The 13,250-nt window shown below is 38.8% G+C and overlaps 1 protein-coding gene across 1 annotated transcript; it reads right to left on the bottom strand.

Moving 5' to 3' along the window:
- Positions 1–83: 83 nt before the first annotated feature.
- On the bottom strand, positions 84–13,166 carry LOC117291337 (TNF receptor-associated factor 3-like). The gene is made up of 9 exons (XM_033772983.1): positions 13,084–13,166; positions 11,420–11,785; positions 9,798–10,134; positions 8,945–9,022; positions 5,818–5,895; positions 4,846–5,064; positions 3,690–3,906; positions 2,837–3,174; positions 84–1,999 (listed from the first exon to the last, which is right to left on the bottom strand). Exons 2-9 carry the CDS (start codon positions 11,674–11,676, stop codon positions 1,772–1,774), a joined length of 1,752 nt encoding a protein of 583 aa, XP_033628874.1. The 5' UTR covers positions 11,677–11,785; positions 13,084–13,166; the 3' UTR covers positions 84–1,771.
- Positions 13,167–13,250: the final 84 nt, after the last annotated feature.

The raw sequence follows: 13,250 nt of genomic DNA, 5'->3' as shown, positions 1-13,250 counted from the left end.
AAATTGAGACAACAATTATTTTTGCACCTAAAGCACCCCAGAAAGTAATATTTTGAGGGAAGCTTTCTAATATCACTATCTTCAAACTGTGTGAGTTTAATGTAGGTGTGTGGGCATTGTGTTTTGTTTTACAAAAAGTACCTAAATCCTATAAGCTTAATTCTCTTCTTCTTAAGACAAAGGTCAGGCATTAGTTTACATAGAAAACCACTCTAATGTATATCCAGGTACAGGTGAGACATCTATGGTTTCCCCCTCCCCCAACCGCCTAAAAAAGGGAGGGGTCTTTACACTAAAAGGAATTGAGGACTACAATAATATTTTGACTGCATTATAAAACCTTGTTAATTTTGCTTTCACTCATAATACACCAATGTGTGTTAGCAATGTATACTTTCCCGAGCTCTGTGAAACCATCAAAGACATACAACTACGACGGGATTCGAACCCACAACCTTTGCAATTCTAGGTTTAACAACTAGACCATCATGATTGCACGGGTAGCTAGAAGGCAGATCGAATCCTTCAGTCTAGCAATGATTTAATAGAAGGAAACTTGCATCGGTGGATAAGGAATATTAATCAACCTTGTTGTTAATAGTGCACGTTGCAGTGAGTTGGGTTGCCCGTTCTAGCGCTTTGACTTAGGGCTTTGAATAAGGTTCATGCTTGCCTGGTGCATAGTGCAAACCTCAAGGACAATTTGAACAACATCAGCAGCAACAACAACTTCACACAAAAATACCAATTTAAAAAAAGAAAATCACAAAATCCTTCTGCTGCTTTATGCAGGTAATTTTTGGGGGGACTTGTTTGAGTTCAAAATGTGGTTCTTAAGTTCATTGTTGGACGTCGGTTAAATCTCTTAGATGTCACCGGACCTTCCTGACCAGGATCCAATTTCATAAAGCTGTTTAGCGGAAAATACTGCTGAGTAAATATCTTTGCTAAGCAAAAAATTAATGTGGCACCAGCTGCAACAACTGTGCTAAGCAAGTGTTTTTTGTGCTTATAGGCTTTATAAAATTGGGCCCAGTACCCATATAATAAAGAAGTCTCTTTGATTTTTCAAATGGAAAAATTAACAATTTATTATGAAAATGCGAATGCCTTGAATAGTAAGTTCCAAATTAAAAGATCAGAACATAATTAATGCTAATTGAATTGAATTAAATTAAATTTAATCGACTGTATGGCTTTTGAAAAGCAAGACTGTCTTTGTGAGGCAAAAATCTCTGTAAAATACTTGTTAAAAGAATTCCAACTCTAGACAAAATAAATTTCTGATTGCTGTTGTGAGGGGGTTTGTGCCTTGTGTAAAAAGTAAAAGTGTGTGTTGCAAGTGCTAATTTAATGGGCTGTAATACTTAAGTTTACTTCTAGTTTTTTAGTGGTGTATTTAGGAAAATTATAAATACATGTTTTTTTAGTTTGGTATTCATTTCTTTTTAGAGGTGTATTTAAGAGAATTATAATAACATGTTTACATTTTAATTTTTTTATTACAGCTTTTCAAAGGTGTGTTCAAGGAAGTTATAAGTAAATAATTTTGAAAACAGAAAGAGAAGACAGAAGGAAAAAATATACAGGGAAATCTTGGGAAGTTTACTTCAAACAGTTCCTCATCTTTCAAACCTTATTACATAAAGCTGCTAAGCAGGATTAGTCTGCCCTACGCAGATTCGCGTGGCCAGCGGCTTTACAAAATATGGCAAGCTATAAATCTGAACCCTTCCAAGATCCATGAAGGAGTCTTAAACCAAAGCTTTAATCACGGCCGGACCACATCGGTCACATCTACAATCACCTTGATGAACATTACGTTATCCTTGACGTACGCTACGTCGCTCAGCACAGACTGAGAGACAAAGAGCGGGCATCCAGAGGCGATGTTCATCTCATTAGTGGGGCGCTGGAAGCTAGAAGATGACGGGTCTGGCCTGAAGCTATCTGTCAAATGGCGTCGACCCTTGTCTTGATCCATCAAAATCAACGTCACCTTGAAAAATAATGATAATAATAACAGAGACTTATAAAGTGTATGTACTACCAATAAGGTACCCAAAGCGCTTGAACAGAAAGAAACATTGTTATGTATAAGGTGTCACATCACACTCAACAGCCACTGCCAGAAAAAAACTTGTGCACATCCCTTCTCTTAGGGATAAGGGCAAATAACTGGATTCTGTTCACATATAAACAGCTCAACATGTTTTGAGATGTGCCCCCTCTCCATATTGAAAGTTGATACAAATCAGACCGGCAAACACCATTAAATAAAATCATTTTATGTTTTCTTCCATTGAGCTGGGTACAAACCATGCCTGCAGGAAGTCCAGTCTAGATGGCTCTGTTGCAAACATGTGATGTCACAGGTCACATGGTCTATACAGTGGAGTGATTTCACAGTGTGATTTCAAACCCCATTATTGGGTGGGAATTAAAAGTATTTGGTAAACTTCACAACAATAAATTCTAAGTAATGTTTTGGTTCTAAGCTTATCAGGGATGTGATAGGCTGTTCAGAAAGCCTGAACTGTGAGCTAAAAGCATCAACGCTTGAGAAAGCGCTAAAGCTTGGGAGTGCAAAGCCTGCAGAAAGCCTGAACTGTGAGCTCAAAGCATCAACGCTTGAGAAAGCGCTTAAGCTTGGGAGTGCAAAGCCTGCTTTTAATACATTTATCCACGGTTTTAAAACCCTACTCTGCCATCTTGGGCTTCCATGGTCTTATCTTCATGTTTTTATGAATTAGATCTAACTGGAAAAAAGAGGACGGGGGTGTAAAAAAAAGAAAAACTTGAGAAATAACATCCCTGGCTAATAGACATTACTCACCTTAGGGCTGAATGGCCATGGTAACAAGGCATCATAATCACCTCGCATCACCACAAAAAACAAAGACACATGGGTGCCTTTGCCCATCCCGTCGCCATTCAGATATACGCGCGCGCACATCTTGTAACCGTAGCGACTCGTATAGAATGGCTGGCTGTACAGTGACAGCGTCTTCCCGTTGTCTGCATCCCTCTTGCGTCTTGAGAAATCCTTGATCTTCCAGAGGAGAGTTCCGTCAAAACTTGCCGTCTCCATTACCTGGAATCTAAGGTCATGCTCTGCGATGCGGACGGCGTGCATTCCCATCTGATTCTCCATTGCTGTGACCCGCGGAGCAGCTATAGGTCAAAGGTCATTTACAAGAGGGCAATAATTAGTAAAAAGCCTTGACATGCATTCAGTCACAACAGTTTATATGCAACTGAAAGGGGAAGCTTGCCCTAGAATGAGCTCAACTTGATCAAATTCTAAGGTGAGAACACTTATATTAAAAAAAAAAAAGCTACAGAAAAAAATATGAAATATTTGTTATTTGGAACTTTATTTCAACCCAAAAACAAATCATTACTTCCCCAAAATGGTTATTATCGTGAACCCGTAAAAGCATCTTTTTTCAACTCTCCTAAAAGATGGCTCCATGTTTCCCTTCAAGGTTACTTTACGAAGAAAATTTACATCTTAGATTCAGGCAAGGAATTACACGCAGGACACAGAGGCCATTGCCCCTGGTCTTGGCCTTGGGGGCCCCTTCAAAAGTTTCTCATTGACTTTAAGAGATTCTCCAATGGAAGTGGCCTTGGCCTTTCAAAGACGAAAAACCAGGCCTGTGAATTGTTATTTAATATCAACGTACACACTGCACTTCCACTCAATAGCGATACTTCGGGCCCCGATGACGATCTGCCGGCAACCTGCTGCTCCAATTCTTGCAGTTTGCTTTGGAATTGCTCGTACTTGTTCTGGACAGGCTTGAGGGACTCTTGGAGTGCCATCACTGTCGTCTGCTTGGCCATCTGGTTCATACTGTCCTCCAACGTGTCTATCTTCTCTAGCCTCGGTGCAATGTTTCTCTGCGCACAATTTAAAGCTCACATTTTCAAAAGATTTGTTTCGCAAACAAGACAAAAGACACTGGTGAGGGAGCGTTTAAGAAACACGTAACATATGAAAGAGCCAGAAAGCCTGTCATTTCTCCAGCCATAATTTTTACAAAGCTCACAATATTTCGCTGCGTACAATTTCAAGGGCACATTACAGAAGATTTGTTTCTCAAAAACGAGACAAAATATAACAGTTGTGATGGAAGGTAAAAAAAAAATAAAAAAAATGATGAAACCTAAAATCTTTATGACTGCAAAAAAGCCATTGAACCTGGAATTTCTTCAGGCATAATTTTGTACAAAATCTCAAACAAATGAAACATAAAATCTCACACTTCATTGAAATTGCATACATTTTTGTCTAGTTTTGATATTACGAGTTTAGCTGCTATTTTTACATGTCTTGATTTTATGTGGTGATTATGATACAAAATGTGTTCTTTTTCATATGACCGCTGCAGTATCTTCAAAAATCTCACAAAGTTATTACTCCAAAAAATTGGAGATGTTGAGAGTATAAAACATTGTGAGAAACGGTCCCCTTTGAAGTAACGTAGTTTTTAATAGTAATTTCGCACTCAAAGTTTAAAAGACTTCAAGCCTGAAGCCTTTTATTAGGCATTTGAAAGCACACCAATTTAATTTTATTATTTATCTTCCAACTTAGATGACCAAATGAGCCCAAATTTTCAGGTTTGTTATTTTATGCATATGTTGGGATACACAAAGTGAGAAAATACTTGTCTTTGACAATTACCAAAGGTGTCCAGTTCCTTTAAGCATGTTAAGAGTCTTTTGTTGTTTGAGGTGGTTTTTTCTGTTACCAAAAATTGCAGTATTTTCTAGTTTAAAGAATCACGCCACCCAAGCAACGCCACCCAAGCAATGCTTTCATCTGTCTCTCCTTACCTGCAAATCTCGGATTTGCTTCTCGTTCCTCTGGGGTAATTGCTTGAGGCCTCCGCTGGAGATGTCCAAACTGTGCATCTGGTTTCCAACGGTTATTGCATCAACTTTACGAGACATAGTAGACAACATGGAATCTATCTGGATGATGTTTTGGGTGACTAGCGTGAGGTGATACGCTTGGGCTTCTTTCATGTGGTCATCCATCATTTTACGTTGTTGCTGTATTGATACAAAGGGTGTAAATAGGGTACCAAATATGTGAATTTTTACTAATTTTTACTAAAATACTAATTTTTTCGAGGCACATCTCTTAGAGACAACCACATCTTGACCAAGACACGCTCAGTACCTACCATTTCCCTTATCTTATTTCTCTCTGAATCTAAAATCTTCAAATAAACTTCTTTAAAGTGTCCGACTCTCACTCACTACTGTGAAACTGTGAAACTATCAGCAACCCCCCCCCCCCCAACCATCACCAATTTCGCCCGGCTCCTCACACAATTTTAAAAGCCAGGTGATTACTCAATAATATTGTTAGCATAAAAACTCACTCGGGGTAATGAGTAATGGAGAGGTGTTGATAGTATACAACATTGGGAAAAACGGCTCCCTCTGAAGTAATGTAGGTTTCAAGGTGATTTTCCACGAATTTGATTTTGAGACCTCAGATTTAGATTTTTAGGTCTCAAAATCGAACATAAGTTTTTTATTTCATTATTATCTAGCAACTTCGACGACCAATTGAGCTCAAATTTTCTCAGGTTTGTTACTTTATGCATATATGTTGAGGTACACCAAGTGAGAAGACTGGTCTTTGACAATTAACAATGTGTCCAGTGTCTTTAAGTCGTACATTTTCAAATCTCCATACCATTTCTAATCTGATCTGTTTCTCCCCAAAGCAAGACTTATTTCCAGATAAATATCAGCAATTACTGATAGTGAAAATGGTTCTGAGTTTGTGCTTACCGAAAAGTTACACCCATAACGTTTGAAAAGACACTCAACTGCAGTCAGTGGACAGCTTGTTGTAATGTGTTCATCAATCTGTGCAAAAAAAAAGAGGAACATCCAAGACAAGTGGTAGGGTTAGATTTTGCACATTTAATTTCATGAAGCAATCATCCTGAAGTACTTGTTTGACAGGCAAAGTCTATTTTTCCAAGAAAATATAAAATTGGCAAATATCAAATTGGCAGAACTACATTTCCTTTCAAAGGGAGCATAAGGAATCCGTTTGTTTTCCCAAAACATACAGTTTAGCTCTGCAGATACAACTGGCTTTAAGCTATAAACTGGCATTAACGCTTCCTGATTGTGAGTTCCAAATAACATGTTGTTGATCAGTCTAGCTGTTGTTAAACCTGTCAACACACACAGTTTGAAAATGATACTTACAAAGTGTAGGTAAATGATGGGGAAAATTACAAAGAACAATTGTTAACTTTCCCATGCATTTCACAAAAGTGTGAAGAGATAAAAAAGTGGTTTGTAGCTCAGGCTTTTTCTTAGTTTGAAGTACACCATGTGGGTTATATCAATATCTCTGAGCCTAGGTGTAATTTACAAACTCAATAAGGGTTTCCCTTTCGAGAACATTTTCAGATGGTGTCGCATACATCGCAGCAATACATTGCAGTTTAAATGTGTAGCTTACAGACAAAATGAACACTTAGGATGGTTACTTCTGCAGTTTCTTCTGGAAGTGGATGGTTTCCTCTGTAGTTGAGACACACTCAGTGCAACCTTCAAAGCTATCTGTCAAGCTGGTTGGTACATTCTTAAAAGTGTGACGTCTTGACCAGACTCTCCTCTCTACGTATGGAGAGACAACCTGGTTACAGCTGCCTCTGCAATTGAGTCCCATCGAGAGGTTCTATCTCTCATAGCCGCTGCATAAATATCAGACTATCAAGTGTAATGTGGGTTCCCCATTCTCTGTGGTTTTTAATATCTTGACGCTGGACCTCTAGAAAGAAGCACACCATCTGATTGAGGCTTGGTGTGCAATAGGGCGTAGATTTGTGGCGTCAGTAGACTACTGGTTGTTCATGTGGAAAGAAACACTCCATGTGATCCCTGAAGTATACTGGATATTGACCAGCCATGATCCTCAGCTTCACCCCTGCATGCTTTTGTTTCTTGTAAAAATGTCGCATCAAGTTGATTTTTGAAGGCTGGTCTTGCACTGAACTCTGTCTAACTGCTTGCTAGGTGTTGCTGAGAACGAACAGCCAATAAAGCAAATGACATTTATCAAAATTGTCTAACTATGTCTGTACTGCGGAGGCCTGCTCCTTCAGAATCAAGACTCACTAAGCAACCACATTGTTCAGCTTACAGAAAATACTGGAAATAACTTTCCAACGGTTTGTTAATTCCAAGATGGCCTCAAGGAAGAATGAAGGTGAATTTTCTTGTGAAATATATCATCCTCAAATGAAATATCTACGATAAAAAAAGAAGTTTTCCTGCTCTTTTAAAACAAAACAAAAGTTAATAGACAATGCATCGTATGAGCACAAATCTAGATTACAATAAAGTAAAAACATGGTATCCAAGCCAAAATTGGAGTATTATTTCTCCAGTTATAGTCTATTTCTTATGATCTAAGAAAAATATTTGTCCACCAGTAAAGAAATCCTGGGCAGAACCCTACAGCTGAACTTTCTCCTTGATTTGTGAATACCTTGACACAACTAGGAAATTGGCAGTAAGTTACAAACCACACAGGAAACTTTCTGGGTATAGAAAGTTAGGAAGAAGAACAAAGAGAAATCCATTAGCATGTTTCAAGTAACGATTCTCATATCTGAAGGCTCATATTTAGGAACAAGGGCTGTGTCACACGAGGCAACTTACAGGTAACCAGTTCCAGGCAATCTCCATAAAGGCAAAACATTCATATGTCATTGTTCATATAATTTTCTTGGTTAAAATAAGACATCTTAAGATAAAAGTCACCTGCGCCACTAAAGAGTTCCTTTTGGATGCTTCACAGTTGGCTGCCTCCAAGTAAGTTGCAGGTAAGGCTAGCCCTATGTGACAAGGCCCTATTATAAGAGATTGCAAGTCTTGTTGTTCGACATCTTTTCTACATCTAACAATAGTTATACAGTATTTCCTTGTCTTTCATATATGATGAACTGTCATGTTTTTGATTTGAAAAACGTACTAATTAGACCCTAAATGAGTGATGAGGGAATATTACACAAAACAAATTTAAATGTTTTTTAAAAACAAATACCCCGCCCAATCTACCACAGTCTCAGGTGTTTTGTCAGCGCCAATATTTTCACTAATATTGTTATGGTCTCTAAATCCACATTTGGGCAGCCACTGTGCGGTGAGCCACTTTATGTTTCAACTTAGTCCTGTAAGTGCATATCATTTGTCTCTTCATGTAACTATTTGGTAACTTCATTATTTTGGGTAAGTTTTGCTTGTAAGTATGCTTGGTTGTTTTAAAACACAGGATATGGAACTTCATTTTTTTTTTTATCATGATGAAGTACAATAAATGAATGAATGAATTAGTTCTTCACAAAGTTCACTCTTTAACTTGTTAGATCCAAGCACACTCCACAACCACACTTTTGGGAGAACTATGTCACTTAATTCTTCTCATTAAATCATCGTACCATCAAAACTTACATAAATGTCAGAGCCAACTGAATGAGTGGAAAATCAAACTGAACTGAACCAATGTTGCCTTTGGATGCTCGCTGAAGTAACCATCAATCATCTAAATCGTGTGCTTCAATCAAGAAATAATTAAACTTTTGTAACAGTTCCCTTAAAGGCACTGGACACTATTGGTTATTACTCAAAATAATTGTTAGCATAACAACTTACTTGGTAAAGAGTAATGGGGAGAGGTTGATAGTATAAAACATTGTGAGAAACGGCTCCCTCTAAAGTTTTTGAGACAGAAGTCATTTCTCAGTAAAATATTTGAATTGATTTCGAGACCTCACGTGAGAAGACTGGTCTTTGACAATTACCAAAGGTCTCCAGTGCCTTTGCGCTTACGATACAATGTACACAGAAATCTGCTAACAATGATACTTATTTTATCTTTATGTATAGTACTTACTCTATCTTTATGAACCAAAGTTGTACCACAGTTGTTTGGGCATGAAACCATGAGCTCTCTGCATTTCTTCTCGTGCGACTGAAAAAATAAAATTGACATTTCTAGAGCTTTAAATTTTCACACATTGGTTGAATCGGCACAAAGATGTATCACACCCCTGGTTTAGATAAAATAAATTCAGTTGGGATTACAGTACATTATTCATAAGGGCAACGAAATGAAGAAAAAAAAAGATCATTAAATGTTTTTTCACCTTACTTGTCTGCAACATTTTCATTCTAGGCTAAAAAAAGCAGGCGGCCATATCCAAGATAAAACATGATGAGCGTCTGAAAGTCCCGAGACATAAACACTATGCAGTGATCAAACCAAGCCTTCTTGTCAGTTAAGTCTGTGCCGTGTCTTGACCAGAGCGATATAGTGCACCATACAAAGCGGAGTTCTGTTGGCCAAGTCATCAAGGTGGGTGGGTTCGAATCCCGGTCATGAAATTTGTGTCCTTGAGCAAGACACTTAAAACTAGAATTGATCCTTTTAACCCAGGGGTACCGGTGAGGGATGGTTCTTGTTTATGGTATTTTACCATAATCATAATAATGCGTTTTTACATACTTAACTGCTTGCTGCTCTACACACTTGTCAGCACTTGCTGTATGCTTGCTGTGGAGCTGAGATGGTTTTAAGGAATGAAATAAATGGCCCAGTGACCAGCGATGATAATTATGAAGACATGAGCGTCACTAAGAAGGATCTACTCGTAAGAACCCACTATTTTATTATTATTAGTTGCAACTATAGCCACCACATGTATTATTATGATAACTAGGAAGGTTGTAGTTTTAAACCAAGTTACCTCTTGCTCATTTACCATCAACTCCGTACCACAGAACTGGCATTTCACTCTGCGGAACAAACATTCATCCTTCAAATGCTGGGCGAACTTATGTCTGAGAATTCCAGCCGTGCATCCTTTGCTCCTGTGAATACACTGTATCATCTCGTATTCACATTCCTGCTGTACGTGTGCATCCAGGTTCCTCAACAGTAGCTGCTTCTGGCAACCGGCCTCCCTGTTTGCGCAGTACACATGCAGCTTCTCCAGTTTTTTTCTCGCATGGTTGTCTTTAATGATGTCCTCCTTAGGGAACGATTCTCCACAGTTGGGGCAAGTGACAGTTTCACTTTGAGTCCTGCAGGAGGATAATTGAAAATTTGTTTGGACAAATATTTTTTTTTTAAAGGTTGCATTCTACTATTGATCCCCTGGCTGCTGCTTCCCAAGTTGTATCGTATAAACTTGGGTGCATGATCCCTGAACATTACAAGTATTTACTTCTGACTGGCACTTCCTGGCACCCTGAACAAAAATATTGACAAAATAGGGAGTCTGCCAAAAATATTGACAAAATATAAGGAGCAAGGCTAGATAGATAGCTCAGTGGGTAAAGCTTTGGCACCTTAAACCGGAGTCCGTTGACTGAAATTTGTCTTTGTTCAACCCCAAATTAAAAATGCATACAAATGTTGCCCTTTATTGCCCTTATTTCACCCAAGCTTACAGTGTCAAAAACTTAAATGAACTTTTGGCTTCATCTGAAAATATCTTAGCCTGATCCATACGACAGTTTCTAACTGCAGCAGAAAAGTTCCCAACACCTCTGGGCGTGGTTTCATGGAACTGCTTAACATGGAACTCTGCACTTATCGCCTGTAAAACCCAGAATTCTAGTAGTGCCGTGAATTTGGGCCTTTCTGGTTTTGTTTAAAATAATTATCATCACAAAACCTTTCTTGATTACGAGTAATGGGAGAGGTTGATGGTATAAAACATTGTGAGAAACAGCTTCCTCTGAAGTGACGTAGTTTTCGAGAAAGAAGTAATTTTCCATGAATTTGATTTTGAGACCTCAAGTTTAGAATTTGAGGTCTCAAATCAAGCATCAGAAAGCACACAACTTCATGTGACAAGGGTGTTTTTTTCTTTCATTATTATCTCGCAAGTTCGATGACCGATTGAGCTCAAATTTTCACAGGTTTGTTATTTTATGCATATGTTGAGATACACCAACTGTGAAGGCTAGTCTTTGACAATTACCAATAGTGTCCACTGCTTTTAACATGGAACTCTGCACTTATTGCCTGTATAACCCAGAATTCTAGGAGTGCCGTGAATTCGGGCCCTTCTGGTTCTGTTTAAGGAAACCTTTCTCCGCTCATTGGGGGTGAATTTTTGCGGCTGTAACCAATAATCTGTTTCGGTCATTGGCCAGTGATTAACCAATGGCCACTTCAACTGAAACAGTTGTTGGTTACAACCGCCAAAACGCACCCCTGGTTTACGTTTCAACCTAATAAACGTTTAATTCTAGGCATCACGTTCACCTTAGACACTGTTCAGTTTGAGGTACAAATTGAAAGTTGTCAGAAATGATTCTATCAAAAACAATATCCAGTCTAGTCATGTGCGATAATTACTTGATAGTTCTTTGTAGACATCCAAAGCAGGCTCTACAGCCACATCCTTCCTGCATGGCCCATCGTAACACCTTCTTGCATATTGTGCAGACGAACTGTTCATCGACAGGGTTGATGAATAAATTTTTTTGTATGCCTTCTACCTCAATCAACGATGGCGGAGGTGAAACATTGGGCATAGGACTGAAGCTCACATTGCCAGGAATCGAAGCAGTTTTACTTCGTAAAGGTTCTAAAGATGAAGTGCTTGTTGCCATTGTTTAGGCACACTTGGGCAATAGATGTGGGTTGCTTTTTAAAATGCAATACTTTGAAACTCTTTCTATACATCTGTGCGACTTCGTCAGTAAGATTTGTCTTGTGTACCTAGAGTAAAATCAAAAAGGAAAATAATAACAAAAAAATGAGTATAATTTTCAAGTGAAAAATGTTCACTTCCACAACATTTAATACCACCGGGCTAACCACTCATATCTGACAGAGAATACCGTTTTATCTTATAATTTAGTTCAAACGTCTCATGACTCACTGACAACATCTCCTGCTTACTTCATGCTGATTTTAAAAGTTTACTTGGCAGAGAGAGATTGGGACATATTTCTTGAAGTAGAACTATTTGACTGAGGTACTTTCATGCATGGAGGAGGGGACAAGGAGGGTTCATGTAACTTATGTAGGACTGGAGAGATAGTTTGCAATGTCAGACAATTCCACTGTTTCGGACAACTTGATGGTTTGGACAACTCAACGGTTCGGACAACTCAACAGTTTGGTAAACTCAACGGTTCAGACAACTCAACGGTTAAGACAACTCCACGGCTCGGACAATACAGGGGTTCGGAAAACTCAACGGTTAAGACAACTCCACGGTTCGGAAAATTCAGGGACAACTCAAAGGTTCGGACAACCATGGTTCAAACGACTCAACGGTTCGGACGTCTGGCTCAATAGTTTGGAGAACTCAACGGTTTGGACATTTAAAAGGTTCATACAATCAACGATTCCAACAACTCGATGGTTTGGACAACTCAACAGCTTGTCCGTTCATTCAACTATCAGACAAGCTTTGTTTTGGCATACAAACGTTACTAATCCTTGTTTGACGTTCGATGTTTGACATTCGAATAATGTCAAACAAGAACACGCCAAACAAAACAATTATTGGTTCGACATCATTGACCTGTCGCGGTGAGTCACATCGCGGTGAGGCACGCGGTGAGTCACACGTGTGGCGGCGCTGCGGAGACGGGCTGCTTCAAGAATCCATATTTTCGTCGTGCGCACGAGATAATATGTCATGCGCACAAAATAATAATTGACTGGGAAAACATAATAGTGTGTGTTTGTGTGGCAATCCGAAGATTTGTCTCACCGTCGAGTTTGTTCGAACCGTTGACATGGTCTAGTTAAACAAGAGACGAGTTGTTCGATGGACGAGCTGTCTGAACTTCGTAATTTTGGGCGAACTTCACTCTTCTTTATTCAGCCATTTTAAATTTTAATTTTAAACAAAGCCTAAATTATAGTCATGTTATTGTTAGAATTACAGATAGTACGGGACAACCATCACATCACTGCAGGATCACAAGTGTCAATCATACAAAAAGATTTTTTTAAATGGACACAAAACAATGGAAAAAGGTAAAATTCTACAGTTAACTTACAAAGAAAATCGTCACGCGCACCCAAAGCCTTTCCGGGAAATCCCCATAGTCAACGGACTTACGAAATATTGAAAACAAAAATGACGCCCTCTGTTGTTGGTCGCGACTCAAGGCCGTTTATAACTCGGCCTTTTTCAGCAGGACAGCTAGAGCATGCATGCATGTCA

The sequence above is a fragment of the Asterias rubens genome, chromosome 1 (genome assembly GCF_902459465.1).
Source record: "Asterias rubens chromosome 1, eAstRub1.3, whole genome shotgun sequence".
NCBI classification, from domain to species: Eukaryota; Metazoa; Echinodermata; class Asteroidea; order Forcipulatida; family Asteriidae; genus Asterias; species Asterias rubens.
This window is presented reverse-complemented; position numbering and strand designations above follow the sequence as displayed.